Source organism: Pogoniulus pusillus, chromosome 23, assembly GCF_015220805.1.
Source record: "Pogoniulus pusillus isolate bPogPus1 chromosome 23, bPogPus1.pri, whole genome shotgun sequence".
Lineage (NCBI taxonomy): Eukaryota > Metazoa > Chordata > Aves > Piciformes > Lybiidae > Pogoniulus > Pogoniulus pusillus.
In genome coordinates this window covers 21,137,089-21,157,752 of record NC_087286.1, presented here as the reverse complement: position 1 = coordinate 21,157,752, position 20,664 = coordinate 21,137,089, and the positions used below count along the sequence as shown (strand labels likewise).

At 44.6% G+C, this 20,664-nt stretch overlaps 2 protein-coding genes and 1 long non-coding RNA gene across 8 annotated transcripts in view; 1 reads left to right on the top strand and 2 right to left on the bottom strand.

Moving 5' to 3' along the window:
• The window catches only part of XYLB (xylulokinase), an 87,754-nt gene extending 78,658 nt beyond the window's left edge, over nt 1–9,096 (bottom strand). Inside the window, exons 1-4 of one of the 6 annotated variants that reach the window (XM_064162872.1) lie at nt 9,010–9,096; nt 7,011–7,909; nt 5,269–5,414; nt 1,154–1,236 (exon numbers count right to left, since the gene is read on the bottom strand). In XM_064162872.1, coding sequence (XP_064018942.1) covers nt 1,154–1,236; nt 5,269–5,301 — 116 coding nt within the window. In that variant the 5' untranslated portion in view covers nt 5,302–5,414; nt 7,011–7,909; nt 9,010–9,096. Of the gene's footprint in view, nt 1–1,153; nt 1,237–2,837; nt 2,961–5,268; nt 5,415–6,402; nt 6,448–7,010 lie in introns of those variants that run through there. The other 5 variants (XM_064162874.1, XM_064162873.1, XM_064162871.1 and 2 more) reach the window with 5 other exon arrangements.
• Nucleotides 9,097–13,292: 4,196 nt separating this feature from the next.
• LOC135185845 (uncharacterized) lies at nt 13,293–18,186 on the top strand. Its single transcript, XM_064162962.1, is given in 3 exon segments — nt 13,293–13,521; nt 17,145–17,671; nt 17,673–18,186. Coding segments are annotated over 3 exon segments (813 nt in total). The 3' UTR covers nt 17,730–18,186.
• LOC135185846 (uncharacterized) lies at nt 13,473–18,628 on the bottom strand. Its single transcript, XR_010306655.1, has 3 exons — nt 17,309–18,628; nt 17,072–17,183; nt 13,473–13,726 (listed from the first exon to the last, which is right to left on the bottom strand). It is a non-coding gene; the product is annotated as an uncharacterized LOC135185846 (long non-coding RNA).
• Nucleotides 18,629–20,664: the final 2,036 nt, after the last annotated feature.

The window sequence follows — 20,664 nt, the reverse complement described above, 5'->3', positions numbered from 1 at the left end:
CACCATAGGCAGGGATTCCTACCACCAGAACAGGTCACTCAAGGCCTCATCTAACCTGGCCTTGAACACCTCCAGGGAGGGAGCAGCCACAACCTCCCTGGGCAACCTGTGCCAGTGTCTCACCACCCTCACTGCAAACAACCCTTTCCTAACATCCACTTTCAATCTCCCCTCTGCCACTTTAAACCCATTCCTCTTTGTCCTGTCATTACCAGACCTTGTCAATAGTCCCTCCCCAGCCTTCCTGTAGCCCCCTTCAGATACTGGAAGGCCACTCCAAGGTCTCCTGGAAGCCTTCTTCTCTCCAGGCTGCAGAGCCCCAGTTCTCTCAGCCTGTCCATATAGCAGAGCTGCTGCAGCCCTCTCAGCATCTTGGTGGCCTCCTCTGGACTGGCTCAAACAGTTCCATGTCCTGCTTGTGCTGGGGGCTCCAGAACTGCACACAGGACTCCAGCTGGGGTGTTTGAGCCAATTGCAAAGTAAGGCAAGGAAAGGCTCTGGTCCTGAAGTAAGATCTGACAAACTCCAGTTTGAGCTGACACTGCTCTTTGGCTCCACATAGTTCGTGATCATGTCAAAGTTTTCTATCCCCAGTAGTACACGAATCTAGAAGCTGACATTCACTTTTGCTGTTAAAACATTAGGTAACTGAATGTGCTTCACTGGAGTTTGTGAGCACAGAGGAGACAGCTGTAAATTCATAGTCTATTAACTGAAGTGAACAAACACTATCACCCTGCATGTTACTGTGAGATTTGGAACCACTGAATTTGCCTGCTAGATGTTACTCTCATGCAACTGCTGCTACAGGCAGTTCTCCTCCAACACAAAGACAGTGCTTACTTCTACCTCTCAAAACCAAAGTCATGTCCACAAGTCTACAGTCCCAAAAGAAAAAAATGTGTTTAGTTATAGAGAAGAACTTGGAGTGGATGTTTTAGAATTTATTTCCTGTTGGGAATTCTGGCCATCCTTACACACCAAGAAAGGCATAAGCACATAGTGCCCTTGCCAGGTATGAAATATGAACATGGTATGAACTTTTTCCATGCCTCCACACATCAGTGAGATCAAACAGGGTAAGAGATCCACCCACCACGATCCCCAGCATTCTAAACTACATTATCTACAGAAAATATTAAAAAAGCCTTACTTAAATTCTGGAAGGTCTTTATCAAAATGAATGTTATCCTCATAAATGACTCTCAGCTGTTCATCAACAGCAATGACTTTCAGCTAGAAGATATAAAACAAGATGTTAACAAAACCAAACAATATTTAAGTATGTGCTGGTTTGAGCCTAGATGGAATATTCTGGTGAGAAGAATAGATAGGCTGTGAAAAGGAAACAATGGTGAGGAGGTCTACTTCACTCATGGGGTTGCTGAGATGTATAACAAGAACACAAACAGTTTGCTCTCTGGCTTTGGGCTGCACTTCTCTCTCTCACCTGCCATCTGTCTAACTAATCCCTCTGCTTCCTAACCCCCCTGGCTGATCCTCCAAACTCACCTTGAATGTAAGGCAAAGTCTGGAGAAAGGTAGAGGGGTGGAAAGGAGGTGGAAGGGTGGTTGAGAGTCCCTCCTGGGGACTCTGGTTTCTGGGAGGGCTGCTGTGTTACTGTATCACTTTTTAACTTGTGTATTTCTGTACGTAGCTGCATAAACATTGTAAATATCTGCTTGTATGTTGTGCTGAGCTGTAAATACAAAGCTTCATTCAATTTCCAGGTCAGCTGAGTCTAGCCCGGGTGATTTTCTTAAGTGCAGGGGGGAGGTAACACCCAAACCATCACAAAATAACTGATTTATAATAATTAAATATTATAATAAATAATAATTAAATCCCCACAGACAGGACAGGAATGAAGACCACTCCCATCCAAGCAATTCGCTGGGAAGTACAGGCACAGTTTGACATTAAACAGGCTGCATGGATTTCCAGCATGCCACCTATTCAACAACTTGTGTGTTTGTTTGCCTTTCCCTCCTCCCATTTTCTCTTTCCTTAATTGCACGACACTGCGGTACAAACACATGCTAAAGAACAGCCAACGAGTCACTGCGTTTGCAGCCCTGCAGTGTAGTAATAGCCGACTGTGCTGGCAAACCTCACTATCAAGAGCATTCAGAGTGGTAATTCAGCCACTCCTGACTCGCAGAAAGACACTGGAAACACTCTAGGTGCAAACCCCAGGTCCCAGCCTGCCCTGTGCCACAGTCAGAGCGGTCTCCATGCAGCCTGCTCGCAGACAAGGACCAGGGTGCTCCTCCCAGGGTTAAGCGCATCCCTAGCAGGCTGGACACGCACACGCTGGGGAAGGCATCCCCTAGCTTCGGACGCGAGGGGCCGAGCAGAAAGGGAGCAAGGAGGTGCTTGTGCGGGCGAGGAGCCGGGCGCACAGAAGCCTCAGCGCCGCGAAGCGTCGGGAATTGTGTGCCCAGCCCGGGCAGGCTGCTGGCGTGCCGGAGCCCCGGCCCCGCGCACAGACGGCGCTCGCTACGGGAGCAAGCCCGCAGAGCACAGCTGCGGCAGGCGGGAGCGGGCGCAGGAGGAAGGCCTGCTCCTGCCCGAGCTGCGAGGCCGCACCGCGGCAGCTCAGCGGGCCGCGACGGCGAGCGGGGCCGGCCCAGCCCGAGCCTAGCCCCCTGCAGCTGCCCGGAGCCCGGTGCAGTGCCTCCGCCCGCACCCCCTCCCTCCGGCTCTGAGGCGGTGGCAGCAGTGCCGGCTGCGCCGACCGAGCCACGGGCAGGCGCCAGAGCCGCCCCCCAGGGCCCCGCTCCCTTGCGCGCAGCCGCTGCGGGCCGAGGGAGGGGGGCGCAGGCGGCCGCGGTACCTGCTGCGTGCTGAAATCCCAGCCCAAGTAGCAGGGAGCGGCCATGGCGCTGGCGGCAGCTCCCAGGCCCTCCCGCTTGCCCCGCTGCCGGGGCAGAGGAGGGGGTGGCTTTGCAGGCCCGGCCCAGCCGAGCGGCAGCCGCGCAGTTAATCAGTGCTCAGCGCCCCGGGAGCCGGGCGGGCGGCACTCACTCGCCCCGCGGCCCTCCCGCGCTCACACACAGGGGCTTGTGCCAGGGCCGTACAGCAGCAACGAGCTCGGGGCTGCGAGGGTACCTTGCTCGGTGCCAGGACTGCACACAGCAGCTGCCTAACGCTGGCTGTTAGTGCCTGTTCTTGCGGGTCCCCCAGCCTGGGGGAGCTCAAGTCAGTGAGAAAACACCAAAGCAGCTGTAAGAGACAGAAGGGAAGGAAAAAAGGAGCAACTTCAAACCACAGTTCGCAAGAATGCACAAAATTTTCATATTCATATGTACCAGTCCTGTTGTGGTGCTGCCCTCTGGTTGGTACAAACGCACTTAACCCAGCATGTCATTAAGGGGGGAAAAAAGGCAGCTAAATGGTTACTTTGGCTGAAACTTGGTTCTGTGGTTCACTTACCCTCCCGCTCCAGGCTGTAGGTGGGAGGGTTTAAGTATCTGTTACCTGCCATAGCGTGTGACAAGCAAAGTGGAACTGCTTAATCAAAAGAAGGCTCATCTAAAATATGCTTGGGTCTGCAATCAAGGCAGTTATCTCAGCAAAGTCCTAATGAAGTCAAATAGGTTTTGCATGCCCAGGATCTTAATCTGTTTTAAGGATACAAATGCTTCATCTGAAATGCCCTTTAAATTATTACTAAATGCATCATATGTTGGACATTTAAAATACATTTTAAGTATTCCCAGTAATTTCTCAAAGCTTGAACTCCCATAGGTTTACACCTCTAAGATTTCTAGTCCTTACTGCAAAGCAAAACGTTTAAAACATTAGCCCAAGGACTTTGAACCTGCAGTGCAAACAAACATGCTGATACTGTGACTTTTAAACCAATCTTGCAATCGCCTTGCCTTTGAATACTCTTTATGACAATATTCCTTATTAGAAATGTGATCACAAAGTTCTTAAGTAACACTGCTTAAAGCTGTCTGAAAGATATTTGCTCTGTAGGAATCCCTTCCAATGCATACTGTTGCTGGCCTGCATTTCAGTCTAATACTGCAAACTTATCTGAACACTTTGCAATCAGTAAACAGCCAAATGAAGGAAGTACCAATCCACTTAAAAATAAAGGTGTGTGGAACTGTCACCAAGTTTGCAGTTTGTCTTCTTTAAATCAGATGGTCACCAGGTAGTGGTGGAATTTCCCTGCCCCTAAGAAGCTCATACTGGATGGACCTGTCCTGAGCAAAGGTCTCACTTAACCAAGAGGCTGTGAAGGAAATGAAGTTTTTTAAATGTTACCAAGAACTGGTTCCTTATTTTAACTGTTACCAGAAAGCAAAGGAAAAAGGACATGGAAACTGCTTTTCCATTAATGCAGAGTTGGCTGTGACAGTTTGGGTGTTACTTGCCCCCCTCACTCTTAAGAAATCATCCAGACTAGACTCAACCATCTGGAAATTAAGGAATGAAGCTTTCTATTTACAGCTTAGCACAATATACAAGCAAGTATTTACAATATATACAGCAATATGCAAATTAAAAGTAATAGAGAAACACAGCAACCCTCCCAGAAACCAGAGTCCCCAGGAGGGGCTCCCAACCACCCTTCCACTGTCTTTCCACCCCTCTACCTTATCCTAGAGTTTGCCTTATATGCAAGGTGAGTTTGGAGGATTGGCAAGGGAGTTTAGAAAGCAGAAGGATTAGTTACACAGGAAGAAGGCCAGAAAGAAAAGTACAGGCACCAGCTGCAACAGAGACCCACTGTGTTATCTGTGTTTGTGTTCTTGGTTTTATCCATCTCAGCAAGCCTGTGAGTGCAGCAGCCATCACCATTGTTTCCTTTTCACAGCCTAGCATCTAATTTCTCTCACTAAGATATTCCAGTTAGCCTCAAACTAGCACAGAGGCCAAGGCTCAAAATGTCACAAAAATGAAAAGATAATGAAGTCGTTTCTAAAGAAAGCTGTGAAAATGATTAATTACTTCAGAAAGGAGGTACTGGGTAGCAGGAAGACAACAAGAGTTTATTAAGAAAAGCAATCTTATAAGGATGCAAGAATCAGTTGGACTCTCCAGTGATCATATCACAGAAGTCCTGAGTAACAAGAGATATTTTGGTCTAAGCAGCACAGTTGGGGCTGGAACAACCACCCTCCTGTTTACTCGGCTCCTTGCATTAGGAACAACAGCGCAGTAGAGTCCACTCAAGGACAGAATGGGAATGTTAATGTTGCTACTTTCACTCTTGAGTTTTTCTAGTGAAAACAGGTTTAGAGAATCATTACCTGATGCAGCCACTCTGTTGCCAGTGCTTCCATCAAGGCAGTGCCCTCGCACAATTGCTTGCTGTGTAGGCACAATATGCATCGCTGCTATTCTTTCTGTGTTAAAGTTCATGCTTGCAGATACTACCATAGCCTCAGCATCGTTTCTGTAAGGCAGACAAGGTTCAGCTGTGCAGTTATCAGTGAAGTTACAGTCATGTACCAGTGATTTTTTAGCACTGACAAATCCAGAATTTCCAGAGGGCATGGACAAAATGCCGTTTATAATTAAAATGTCACCGCTGCAGATTAACAGCTTGAGGCAGAGCGCAGATTAATCACTCAAGACACAGAGCTGGGTAATGGGAACAGGGAGTTTATTCCCTTTTTCCTATTAACTAGCTTCTGACTTGATGGAGACACAAAACTTGCATGCTCTGCTGGGCCCTTGACTGTTTTGGTAAGTTACAACTAGTATGCCAATTAGTTTTTCTTTTCCCTTTCACCTACTGTCTTAACTACAACTGCATTCGTTTCAGCTCACTGAAAAATGTAAATGATTCCTAGTGGATTGCAGATGCCTGCATACTGATACTTTCCACTCTATCAAGATCTGCCTCTGCTCTCAGCTGCACCCTAATACAAATTTAAGATTTAACTGCCTCTTTCAGCTTCACACAGGTGAACTCCTTGAGAGAGTGACTTGCTTCATTATCATCACATCATCCTAGACATGCCAACAAGCTACAGAACAGACAGACCAGACCTCTGATACAAATTTTGCCTACAGTATTGATAGCCATGCAGCTATCCTGAGTTATGCTGGCTACATAACTGAATGGGATACATGGAGTACTCACACCTTTACACGAGTAGCAAGTCCATAGGCAACTACAGAGCTGCCAATCCTTTTGCTTGCTGCAGTAGGTTTTGGGCATCCCTCGAGTCTGGAGTTTTGCACTTCTCCAGAGTATTTCAAAACCTGCCTGGATGCATTCCTGTGCAAACTACCCTAGGTGATCCTGCCTTGGGAGGGAGGTTGGCCTCAATGACCTCTGGAGGTCCCTTCCAACCTTAATGTTCTGTGATTCTATGATCTAATAATTTTAAGTATCAGGGCAGCCAACATTTCTAAGAGCCAAACAGATATTTCACCTTTTGCACATGAGCAGAGGTAGGCGTAGCAGGAGCAAGGGAACAGCCGAGAGTCGCTGGCTGCACAGACAGACATCAGAGAGCACATGTCGTGTAGCTGTAGCATCCCATGTTAGACCTAGCATTGTTAGGCCTGCTGGCACAATTATCCTTTTCCCAGTAAGAGATCCAGTGGCTTTTTAATTAGCCTCAGAAACATTAAACAGAGTAAGCTGGGTCAGATAAATGCCAGCCTCTTTGCCAAGTACCCTGATAGACACATGCAATGCCGCTAATTAGGTGGGAGAAGTTTACAACGCTAAACTCCAAGTAATAGAACAGTAACACATTAACACATCCCTTACCAAACAACTGAAAAACAAACCAACAAAACCATAACCTCAGCTCCAGTACCAGACCTACCTACTGGAAAGATACCTGAGCAATGACAATGCTCTACTTAGCATTGCAGGTACTCTGTTATCACAAAATCTCCAACAATGTTTAACCAGGTACTGCTAATATAAAATGCCACAGTACCACAAACTGAGGCATGAAGTTACTGTTCTTTTTATTGAGATGGCATTGTACCACCAAAAGGAGTTTCCTTTCCCAAAATAGGCACTTACCTGTTGAACTTACTCTTGCACATGATTTTGTGATGACCACGGTGTTTGTCCATACCTCCAAATGCTGTGCAGTCTTGTTTTTCACTCTAGTGAATACTTTGAAGCAATGGCTCACGGTGGCTGTTATCCACTGTGGTTGTACAGACTGTACTGCAAATGGATGATAGTAAAAAGAGCCAGTGAAAGCTCTGTGCATGAGCTCTGCAGAAGAAGCCCAGAGCACAGTTCTTACATGGAGACTGAAGACATAACTCATTAGGTATAGCAATTATTCCACAAACTTCTTGGCTGATTCTTGACATGTGCATATTCAAAATCCCAAGTGTGGTTCCCAGTTAAGACTCTATCTCATGAAGAACTGGCTCAGGATTCCATATTAAACCATATAGGTGCAGATGAACAATGAATGCAAGAAAGGAATTTAAATGACAGCCCAACTACAGGAGCTCAATTATACATTGGTATTGGTCAATTTGCAGCTTTTATTGAATGCTGTACATAAAATCTTCCAATTTCACTTCTACTGAATTCAGCAGAACATGTGTTGACTTCAGTGGGTACTGTGGAATTGTATCTGGTTTTACATAGTCTAGTTTTACAGATGTAATCTCATTGACTCAATTAGGCTAGTAGTGATTATGAAGTGCAGTACAGATTCCTCACGAGAGCTCCACATGTAAGTGAAGTGAAAGCTGTTTCTGAATAGCAAATTATTTTTAGGATACTTTCCTCTTCTGCAGATCCCAAGTCCATATTCATTTTCACAACAGTAATAGCACTTACCCATCCTCTTTGGAGGACTATCTTAACTACAGTCATTTGCAAGGCTTATTAAAGTTAACTTATACACCCAGCAGATTTCTTTGTAGATGAACACAGAAGCAGTTTGTGTCCTAATGCTGAAAAGCAAATATCTCAGAATCAAGATGTTGTCATCAAGATAAAACTTTTCATTAACAACAGATTAACCAGTTCTTTCATGCTGTATTTGATTCTTATCAAACTCCACTTACAGATAAGTACATTTTATTGATTAAAAACAATCAAAGATAAACTCATTCCTCTTCAAACAATACCTGAAGTGGAAACTAATAAGGACAAAGTGTTGCACTTTTCAGCACCATCCTGCAAGGCCCCAGAATCATTTTGCAAACCAAGAATGAATCAAAATCATGTAGCTTCTAAGTGTAAAAATCAAGGCAGAACTTGAATGTAACTTATCCAACTCGGTTTAGATCCTGCTTGAATTTTTCCCAGAGTTCCTAGGTGCATTTTATGTCTGTTTAGAAGAATGTATAAACACAGGCTGCTGTTGTCTCCCAGATCTATAGCCATCATAACTCTGGATATGAAACAGCTGGAGATACAGTTGGTATAGAAAAGACACTTAGGCAGCAGTACCAGAAATGTGCAGGCATCTGAAGAATGAAGAAAGCTCTCAATGAATTTCCAGAGTCCTCAGAAGAGGACTACTGAAGACCACTTAGTTCCCTCTCACCCTGTTCTTGTGGAGGACACTTTTATGAGGTGAAAAAGCAGTAAATCTAACCAGCTTGTTTGTCTCACTAGTTTAAGAAACTCATAAAATCATAGAATGTATTGTGTTGGGATGCACCTTTAAAGGTCATCTAGTCCAAACCCTCTGCAGTAAGCAGGGCTCCTCTGAGAACTAAGAAGGAAGGAAGCAAAAGTGTAAAGGGAGATGTCAGGGTTCCATTGTTTAAAATCTCCACCTGGGAAATACCTTCCCTTTCTTCTCGAGACATGTTTCTGCACACTGCCACTTCTAAATGGAAATCTCAGAAGTTCTCAGTGGGCAATGGCAGCAGAACTACAAAATTAACAACTCCCGACCCTACATTTTTGATGTTTCTTGTTTGCACAGGCATAGATTTCAGTCCTAACAATGCAGACAACCAACAGTGACCAGTCCAAAGACCTCAAGAGATAAAGGGGGAAAATAGAATCCTATCAAGGACTACATATGACCCAAGCTCACCAAACCTTCAGAGGGACTTGAAGGACAGCTGGGCCACCTTGCTTTGACACTTTTGAACCCTTTATATCTGAGACGACCTGTAAAGTCAGATCAGAAGAAACATCTCAAGATCACACTTCTAATGGTTTGGGAGTTACCTGCCCCCACCCCCCCCACACACACACTTAAGAAAACCACCCAGGCTAGACTCAGCCAGCTGGAAGATAAAGAATGAAGCTATTATTTACAGCTTAGCACAATATACAAGCAGATATATACACAACTATTTACAGTTATACACAAGCTAAAAGTAATAAAAAGACACAGTACCCCTCCCAGAAACAATCAAGAGTCTCCAGGAGGGCTCCCAACCCAATCCCCCCTTCCCCCTCCCTCTTTCCCTCCCTTCAGAAATAACCAGATCAACCCACGTATATCTCATGGGATAAATCTGGAGATCTGAGGTGAGATGTCAATAAAAGATGACAAGGAGGTTAGAGGAAAAAGGGTTAGGTGGATTAGAGAGTTAAGGCAGAGGCAGCCACAGAGACCAGACTGCTAGAAAGAAGGCATAGCCCAGAAGTGAGAGCTGAGCAGTGAATGTCTTATCTCTATTTTGACTAGTTGTGTTTCTCAGCAGAATGGGTGATAATAGGGTACATGTTGGAGTTTTTCATTCTTCTCACAGCTAAGGATTTAACTCCTCTCAGTAAAATATTTCAGTTAGCCTCAAACCAGCACAACACTGAAAATCTGCATCACAGGCTTACTCCTCCCAATAGCATGGACTTGTAGATAGCACCAAAAAATAATCTTGCATCATCAAAAAGTCCAGTGCTCCAGCTACTTAACCAGTCCCTGTGCCATGCTTTAAGGCAGTGCTTTCAAACAACAGAAATCTACATGCTCTTATAAAAAAAAATCTCATTAAAAAATGAATGATGATTGATTCTACTAATACTGTCTGGAGCACACAGAACAGCAGGTGTGCTCCTACCATCATTCTTTTTGTTCTTACGTTTTCTAACAATCAAATAATCACTTTCTAGGACTGCAAGGCTGTGTTTAAACTAAAAAAACAACCACTATGGAAAGCTAGGAAATGGGGACTTTCACAGCAACTTTGGTTCTGCTGCTTGGTTAAAATCTACAGATACTGTATCTCTGTAAGCTGCATGCATGGTGTTGGACTTGTCAATAATTCTGCACGTGAACAATCTGAATAATCATACACACCTCTGGTCTCAGGTGTGCAGTAAAATCCACTGGTACAGGAAGTGCATTCAATTACTTAACCATTATGAGCAGTTGAAATTATCTTTAAATCAACAATTATTCCTATAAGGCCCTCCAAACATTTTCTTAATAAAAAACCCCTAATTTACTACTCACAAATTAATTAACATGAGATAAAATTAGTTGCATCCTTTTAAATGAGATTTTTCAACCAAGGTCAAGGGCAACAAACATCTACTTCACATTCTAAAAGCCATTGCTTTTGGATTATGAAGTATTCTCACATTTTTATTCCTCCTTAAGGAAGTGAAGAATTGCTTCCATTGTGCACTGGAAGAACAGACTTAAGGGAAACATGGCACTTCAGACTTCAGTGGCTGAGAAAACAAGAATCACTCTGTTTTGGACAGAAGTTTGCTCAAGTAAAGAGACAAGTTTTTACACAAGCCTAAGCGTGGCAAGGAGCTTTCATAACCTCTAAGTACTGTTAGCAAATACATGTGCCAGTGCTAGGGCACGGTTCGACTGCTTACAGTCCTCGGCAGCCTACAAGCCAAGTTAAGACCAAGGCAAACCTAAGGCAAACCACTCCAATAGTGCCACCTGCTGCGTATTTCAGAAGTGTGCAATGGTCTCCGGACCCAAGCAACTTAAAAGACTGAATAATTGGCTGATTTAGAGAAGAAGTCATAATTTGACGCCTGACAACATTTTCAACAGGCTGGGAGTGCAAAGGAAGTTGTTCCACTATACTATAAAACAAGAACCCCTGGGTAATCCATTTTTGAGTTTACCTCAGTAGTATAACAAGGATCAGTTCTATCAGCTCACTACCTCAAAGTCACAATCAACCCTATGTACCTCATGATGCCACAGAGATCAGACCTGCAGCTCACTGTGAGTAACAGCCTGGTGGCAGCTCATTCAGATGCCCAGCACACATCTGTCTCTCTGTCTGTGTCTGTATGTATATGAACAGACACCTACCTCGATAGCAAAGCCCACACACCCAAACACGTGTCTGCTCACACCTCTTGAGAGCAAAAGAAGCTGCCCTGTTTACAAGCATTCCCTGAGAAGGAGGCAAACTGCACTGTACCCTGCTCCTGGTTGCACTGCTCTGCTGTATCATCTGGACTCATTCCTTCCAGTGGGCATCTGGTTTGTACTCCTAGTTTCTGCTTTTGCTTCTCACTCTTGCAGCTGTTTGGGAAGAGTTTGCCTTGGATAACCCATTTGTGTAACCAAATGTGATGGCTCTTCCACGATCCTGAGGGAATGGCATAGCACAAATAATTAATAAAAGTAATGATTTCTGGTCACATACAAACTCCTTATACTTTAAATGCTCTTCTAATGAGAAGTTCAGCATACAACTTCTAAGACAGAGCTTATATTCCATGTTCAAGGATGCTATCCTGGTAGTTCTTTCTGCAACACAGAGTCACGTTGCAGAAGCCACTTTCACAGGAGGTCAGCAAGGCGAATGGTGTGACTGGAATTTTAAAAAGGTTAGGTAACTTTTATGACCATTAATAATGTTTGCATTGAATGCCAGCTCCGACTATAATGAGGTTAATTAAATCTTCTGCCCTAATGTATAAACCAGCTGCCTGAAGGCGTAAAGGTAGGCTTCATGTGCCAACAGCTCAGAACACTGAAAAAAAACAAGGCAAGTGAGGCACTCCTTCCTACAGAGCACTAGGTGTTTGCCACCAGCAAAGGCAGCCTGGCAAAGCAGATCTGCCAAAGGCTCGCTACGCCAGACCAACTCTAACATGATACGTGTTCTCTAGCTAGTGCCTGACAAAGTGTTGCCTTTACTGCTCTGTCCCTAAGGCAGAAAAAGACTGCAGTTGAGGCAGGCCCCACAACTTGCAAGCCAAGGCTGCTGGGAAGGCAAAGCCAATTATTAATAAAGTGAAGGACAGCAGACTTACACAGGTGATTCTGCTGAGCCTTGCCAGAACTCCATGGACTGCCTATCTGGAGTCATCACCTGTCTGCATACAACTTGCAGAGGGACTCCTGCGAACTTCAGGATTTGAGCCTGATTCACTAAATCATCTACGGTGCAAATCATCACATGATTTCTGCCAGTAACTGGAAAAACACAGCACACAACCACTCTTTTCACACACTGTCCTTTCACAGTGTTTTTATGCCATGTGTTTTACTGCATTTACTGCAAGGAACCTAGCAGATGCACAATTACATTAAAAGTACTCTCTAACTGAATTTTTTCCTTCACATATTACTTTCTTGGGCTCTTGCAACAGTATCAGATGGACCTATTTGAGGGACAGAAGCTGGTTCAGAGCCCAGCCACAGCTTCATACTGTGTTTTACACAACCAGAAGCCATATATTTTTGCTTACCATGCATTTGAGGGGTCTGTTCAGCTCTAAGTAACATAATTGTTACTTCTATAGAATTTCATTTAATAGAATGGCAGAGAACCTGAGTCAGAATAAGGCATTCCCTACCTCAGTGTCTCCTAGCGGACACCAGGACAAGTTCTAAGTGTTGTTGGTGCATACTGCTGTGACTAATTTTAAGGTGTAACACATCCTCCCCTCCTCCACTGCCCCAAAAGCCGCAGCAAGAATGAAACTGGATTAAAGTTAAGGAAAGGAGAATGGAGGGAAACATTGACAAAATTTATGGAAAGAACCCTGAAGAAACCTTTTCCTGGTAGAACTACTATCATGAGGAGGTCACCATGACAACATCCCCTGAAGAATTAGCGTTACTACACAAACCAGTATCACCCAGCTCTTTGTGCACCTGTGTTCAAAGAGGTTTTGTATTTCACTGTTTTTCTTGGCAAAGCTTCACATGCTCACAACCTTAAGTCAACATTAAATCCAACTATCCAGTTGTAGTCATGACCTCTGAATGCAGTAGCTCCAGACACACTGCATGGAAACAAGCTGACTGCAAGCCACAACTTCAGAGTAGACCACGCAACTTCTGAAAGAAGTCACTGGTACTCGGAACAAATTTTCTCCTTCAATTAGGCATATCTCAGATGCTGCATATATCACTTGCTTTTTTTGGTCAACACAATGAAGGAAATGCCCTGCTTCTGTGTGACTTTTTCTTCCTTGTTGCAACAGATGGTAAAGGCTTACAAATACATGACTGGTATTTTTTCAGTGACTCATACCTCAGAGCAACAGGCTTCAGATTGCGATAAGCAGCCGACCAAGATGGATGTAAGCCTACTTGAGGAGCAGTATGACCATATAAAACAGAAGCAAAAGCTGCAATCACACATTATTGTATTTAAAACAGGTATGCTTATATTTATAGGAAAAAGATGCAACTGTAGATTTAAATATTGTTTCTTTACACCTTGAGTAACTTGCAGCTTTGTTCTTCTTACGCTCCGCTTCAAGAGAGGCACCATGCCGATTCCTTTTTGTTGTTTTGGGGGATTGTTCATTTCACTGAATGTTGATCTTATGTTTCTATCAATTAGCTTCACAGAATTGAATCTCTAGGATGAATTTGAAGCAGATGAACATGTCTGAGATAAAGTTTTACAGGTTTTATGTCAGTCAAGTAAAATTCTAAACGTAAATGATAACTGTTAGAGGAGCCATGTACTTCGTGTCTGTCCTCAGCTTATATGTGCTATGTGCTCTGTAATGGTTCTGCTTTCCTGAGTGCTTCCATCAGAACATTCAACTCTGCCTCTTCTCCTTCCCCTGTCTTTATCTATATAAAAAATGTGTCCTTCAAGACTATAGGAAGCAACAGCAAATATCAAGTGACCAGTACAAGTTGGGGTTTTGCTAATAAATAGCTTCTAATGAGAGCCACAGTAGGTAACTAAAATACAAGCTTTGCACAAAAGGTCCTGTTTTGAAAGTGCTTTCAGTGCACATTGCTCAGAAGGTACAAAAACAGATAAACAAATAACAATGTGGATCGCTGATCTACCTGCTGTGGCAGACAGACTTTATACAAAGAACTTTAAAGTACTGCACAGGTTTCAGACAGAGTGGTGCTCACTGCTGGGCTGGGGAGGGGACAGCCTTAAATCAGTGTAATCCTCTAAGCAGCAGTCTAAATAAAAATGTACTAAACTGTGTTAGAAATTTTCACCTGTTTAACAAGTTAAAGCAATACTAAGTCAATTAGTGAGTTGTCTTTTGAGTTTAATTGTGACATGAAAAACTTCATTCACCTCTCATCGTAGTATTGGGCTCAGCCAATGCAGAGCTTAGGTTATTTTGTGCTTTACATTTTTTTCTCTATTTTCAGCCTGTCTAGATTTTGGCTATGTCAGACAGCTGCTGATTCTGAGCTATACAACAGATTCACTTCAATATTCTTTCATCCAAATATCTAGAAATTCTTATGTTAAAAGAATTAAAATCTCTGTGAGCAAGAAGTTGATCAGGTACAAAAAGGCAACTAACCTGACAAAACAGCCCACCTAAGCAGCTGCAGCAAAAATTAAGTTAGTCGAAGAAAGGAAGCAGAAATGTGTAGTCAGATTAAACTCAAATGCAGCTGCAGACGTAGTGGATGTAATCAGAGCAGGATTTTTTTGGAAGGACTCCATTTGAAGATTAAAGATGTAACAAAGTAGGACTGCACAGTTGCTGGAAACATCCAAAATACTCACAAACCCACATCATCTATTGCACTGAGCTTCTATCTTTAAACAGCTTGTGTGAAGAGGATTCATGTTACTGTTCAAAGCAGTTGAAGTTTGGTGGGTTTTTTGTTATGCTGAATTCTCAATGTCCTGAAAGTTGATCTTGTACATTCCTATGGTTTGGAACCTAAGCAAACCTATTACACAACTCAGCACTTAGAACCTCTTATATGCATCCATTTCCAAGAACGTGCCAAGCAGAAATGAACACTGCCATATTGATACAGCCCTACCTGCTTAAATTAGGAGCTTAACCTATGCAGAAATTCCAGCTAATGTCCAAAGGCAGTCCACATATCAATCAGTATTTTGTACCAACAGCAAATTGTTTCCCTGCTTAGAGGGTAAGACTGGGGCTGGCCTGTGCAGGGGACACCACCACCACTAAAATTATAAACATACACACAAACCTCAAAGGTCAGGCACAAAAACCTCTTGAGATCCAAACATAATAGAAGGAGAGCATCTTCAGACCCCTGTGATCTTAAAAATCCCTGCCAAAGGTCTTTGTTCTAAAGCAAAGTAATGGGTCCTGCCTGACAGAGCAGCTGTCCCTCCATGCCACAGGAACTCTGAGCATTTCAGCTTTACTGTATCACAAAATGTCAGAGGTTGGAAGGGACCTCCAAAGCTCATCCAGTCCAAGCCCCCTGCCAGAGCAGGACCTCCTATACCAGATCACACAGGAACACATTCAGGCAGGTTTTGAGTATCTCCAGAGAAGGAGACTCCACAGTCCCCTGGGCAGCCTGTGCCAGTATTCTGTCTCTACACAGATATACTACAGCTGGAATGGTAAATCCAAGTTTCCTTCAGGACTTTCAGCTTTCAATGTCACTACTTGCTTGCCAGGGTCATGAAACTTCCCTAGGTTTCTGACTGGTGGGCTAGCAATCGAGAAGTCACCCGAAAACAACTTCCTCTGCTTCTTCCCCAATACACAGAGCCACACTCACGCTTCTGCCTGTTCCTGATTTGAGAACAAAGAGCATGGCAAGATTTGACAGTCACCAGCTAGGAGATAACAGAGCAGTGTATTCATTATTTATTGGCTAAGAAGCTGGAAAACAGTATTTACTTTAGGAATTAAATGAGAGCATTCAGTGCAAGCAGTCACAACAGAATAAACACAGAGGCTCTGACTGCAGAAATCTCTTCTGAGTATTTGCCAAGCTGACTTTAAATAAGATTAACTTTTGTGACTACAGAACCTTAAAAGTATCCATCTATGATGGCAGTCTGTGAAAAAGGCCAGATAGTAAACAACTCTGCAACAAGGCTATGAAAGAAATAAACCAACCAAAGATCTGTCTAATTAAATTCTTCTTGGGAAGTTTAGAGAGTGCTGAATGTGTCTTAATTGAACACAGTGGTTCAGGACTCTCACACTTCTATGCAAGGTCATTGCTCAGTTTTGTGTGCTGCATCTGTAAGGATGCTAAGGAACAAATCAAACCCCAACTCAGAAGCAGCCCAGACTATTAAAACTGGAATAGATGCTTTAGTTTGAACTCTCTGATCAACTGAAGTCAAATCAAGACTCTTTTGATGGCCAGTTCATAAGGTTCAAGGTAAAGTGTGATGTTGCCTATCAATGCCAGTTCAGGCAAGATTGCAGTTACATCTGTAAGAATGCCCAAAACTGCATCACCTCAGCCTCTTAGTTACTTCTCACATTCAGACACCACCAGTGTAAGGAGATATTTACACCATTTACACTGACTGCAGTAGTAAGACTTCAATAAAATATTAGAAACCTGTGTGTTAATGATTCCCTCATTAAGAAAGAAATTCAGACCTGTTTCATCTGGAAGCAATCACAGTATTTCAAGCTGTGACAACAAAGCTCCAACAGAATGAAACAGAACATTTCTGCCTTTCAAATCACGGCAGCCACCAACACATGGAGCAAGTCCCTGCTCACCTTAGGAATTTTTGCTTACGAGCAATTAATTACTGAAAGTCAATTCTCAATCTGTGTTGTTAATGAGTCTTAAAGTACCAGTTTGATCAGTATTGACTTGGTAAATCTCCATTTTCATTTGACTAACCCTAGGGTACCATTTATGTCCTCAGAACAGCAGAACCAAGTGTGAAATGTTTCTCCTGTAAGCTGGCACCAGAACAGCTTGCACTGCTCTTGGCCACAGGCAGAAAGGGTACAGATAAACTCACCTGTTCAAGTTCCTGAGCTTATGCCACAGAAATGACTGCCATAGTAATGTGCCTGTGTGCACTTCTCTTGTAGATGAACATGAGCCGATTCTCCCAGAGTCGATGGTCAGTGCTGTGTTAATTAATAAAGCAGTTAGAAGATCAAAGTCATTTATGGAGCCTGCTCCTGTCAGAGAGGTCAGCCTGGAGCTGGGCAGCAGTGGCAGTGCCCAGGACAACTCGCTATGGCGTACCCACCTGGGAATTCACCGCCTGGGGCAAACTCCTTCTCCAGGAGTTACCTGGGATCCTTCCCAGTGCGAGAACAGACCATGCTGCTTTGACAATCAGAGGCTGATTCCAAAGGGAAATGGCACCCTGCAACACACGGAACTGGAAGGAGCTTGTGAGCTAGCCGCATGCAGACAGCTGGGAAGTTCAAGCATGTTGAATGGTTTCAGCAAAGAGAATGGCAGCGAAATTCCAAGCACCTGCCAAAAGCCTCCTCCAAAATCAGCCACTTCAGCAGTTTGGACTCATCAGCATATTCCTTCTACGAAGTGCACGCCAGCCTGCAACAAACTAAACTTCTACCCTTTCCCCAGTAAAAAAAGACCAAGGATTTCTGAAGCAGCGAGGAAGCTTGGATTATACATCTCACAGTGAAGACATTCACTAACACATAGTCAGAACCTTGACTAAAACCTGAAACAGCAAAATAGTCTTCCTAGATACACTGAACAACCTGCTGAAGGTCTGCTACTCTCATTAGCCATGGATGATCCTTACTATAGAACCTGTTGTTTTACAGTACAGTGCAAAATGACATGTTCTTGTGGAAAAGCTGGGCTGCAATGACAGATACTCACTTAGGTTATTCAAGAGCAATTTTGTCATACCAGGTTACTGATTTTAGAAACTTTCTAACACAGCAAACAGCTGCAGCACAGACCAGCAGAACTACTGATGAGGCAACTACATTTCAGTCTGGAAATATTTCATTAGACAATAAACAAGTAAAATTAAAAAGTATTGAAGGAGATTGGTACGCTTCAAATATGATTTCATTGTTCACTTTCCTCAAATAAAGATATTTATGATACCTTCTGATGCACTTACATTTTAAAATCAACAAATAAAGCCTCTGCTCATTTCTGTTGCTGTTTTAGTGGGACTTAGTGAGCATAACCTCTTTGGTACATGTAAATGCTATAGTGACATATGGTTGGCTCCCATCTATCCCCGGTGCTGTCAGAGAGGCTGCAGTATTACCCATTTCTAAGATAAACTACCATTTTCCTTGCATCCAGCACAAATTCAAACTATTAATCCTTCATACAGTTCCACAGATTTCTGTAGTGCTTGATGGAGGATACCAGATCAGAGATGTCTGCACAGAGCTGTCAGAGCCTATACTTCCACTGCAGGAGATTCAGGGCTGTAAGCCTACCACACCACTTTGTTAGGTCTACAAAAATAGAAAAACTGTCATGGAATATAATTCCTCTGGCCAAACATCATTTCTTGTGTGTCACTCAACACTTGCAGACACAAACTGCAGTGTCCCACACTGATCCAGTCACCACCAGCAGGCAGGCAGGCAGATCAGAGAATCACAGAATCATAGAATTAACCACGTTGGGAAGAGACCTCCAAGCTCATCCAGTCCAACCTAGCACCCACTCCTTGCCAAGCAACCAGACCATGGCACTAAGTGCCCCAGCCAGACTCTTATTGCACACCTCCAGGGATGGTGACTCCACCACCTCCCTGGGCAGCCCATTCCAATGCCAATCACTCTCTCTGCCAGCAACTTCCTCCTAACATCCAGCCTATACCTACCCAGGCACAGCTTAAGACTGTGTCCCCTTCTTCTGTTGCTTGTTGCCTGGCAGAAGAGCCCAACCCCACCTGGTTACAGCCTCCCTTTAGGTAGCTGTAGGCAGCAATGAGCACTGCCCTGAGCCTCTTCCTCTGCAGGCTGCACACCCCCAGCTCCCTCAGCCTCTCCTCACAGGGCTCTGCTCCAGGCCCCTCCCCAGCCTTGCTGCCCTTCTCTCGACACCTTTCAGCACCTCAACATCTCTCTTGAATTGGGGAGCCCAGAACTGGCCATAGCACTCAAGCTGTGGCCTGCCCAGTGCTACAGGGGAAGAATACCCTCCCTGGTCATACTGGCCACACTGTTCCTGATACTATAACGTCCCAGTTCTCAGGTGCATCTGATTTTTAGAAGCCTTTACTGTTAGTTTATGTTCAGCAGTCATGGGACAGTAACTTTTATCACTTTGTTTCCATAGAGTCAGCTAAGCCTCAAGCACTGAACTCAAGACTGCCATAAAAGCAAGTTTACCTTTATTTTATCAGTAGGCAAACCTGGCAGATATACACACACAGAGGAGCCTGGAATCCTGAAATTCTAGTTCAGTGTCCTGTTGGTAGGGTTCCAGCTGCCAAAGCTGCAGGATGCATCGCCCCACTTAGTCTGCATGAGGACTAAGGAAATGTTTTCTATGGGGACAGTTCTGCAGGTTCATCCCTTCTGGAATAAACAATACTCCAGAGCAATGATTTTGGTCACACATCAGAGCAGCTGGAAATAAAATTCCTTTGCTGCCAGAACAGTTGGACATACAAAGGAATTAACACAGGCTAAAGGTTTCTGATATAACTCATTACAAGAACACTTATATCTATTACAGGTATGAGAAATGAATTCACTCTACAATTTAAAAGGTTTATTATAAAATAAAGGCACCCAGCCCTGTCCAACCAACCAGACCATGGCACTGAGTGCCCCAGCCAGTCTTCTCTTGAACACCTCCAGGCACGGTGACTCCACCACCTCCCTGGGCAGCCCATTCCAATGCCAATCACTCTCTCTGCCAGCAACTTCCTCCTCACATCCAGCCTAGAACTGCTCTGGCACAGCTTGAGGCTGTGTTCCCTTCTTCTGGTGCTGGCTGCCTGGCAGCAGAGCCCAACCCCACCTGGCTACAGCCTCCCTTCAGGGAGCTGCAGACAGCAATGAGCTCTGCCCTGAGCCTCCTCTTCTGCAGGCTGCACACCCCCAGCTCCCTCAGCCTCTCCTCACAGGGCTGTGCTCCAGGCCCCTCACCAGCTTTGTCGCCCTCTTCTGGACACCTTCCAGCACCTCAGCCCAGAACTGGACACAGCACTCAAGGAGTGGCCTGAGCAGTGCTGAGCACAGGGACAGAAGAACCTCCCTTGTCCTGCTGCCCACACTGCTCCTGAGCCAGCCCAGGATGCCATTGGCTCTGCTGCCCACCTGGGCACTGCTGCCTCCTCTGCAGCTCCTCTCTGCCAGCACCCCCAGCTCCCTCTCTGCCTGGCTGCTCTCAGCCACTGTCCCAGCAGGTACTTTCACAGCCCAGCCCCTAACCCAAAGTGACTTTTAACAGCGCCGCACACACCAAAAGAACCTGATCACCACCCCTGAAGGGGGAATACAAATCCACAGACAAAAGCTCACCCTGAGCACCACTGCCCTCAAAGAGCACGACCGGGACACCGCGCACCGGTGGTATCCTGCCCGGCACTGCTGACTGACAGCATCCCGCCCGGCACTGCTGACAGCATCCCGCCCGGCACTG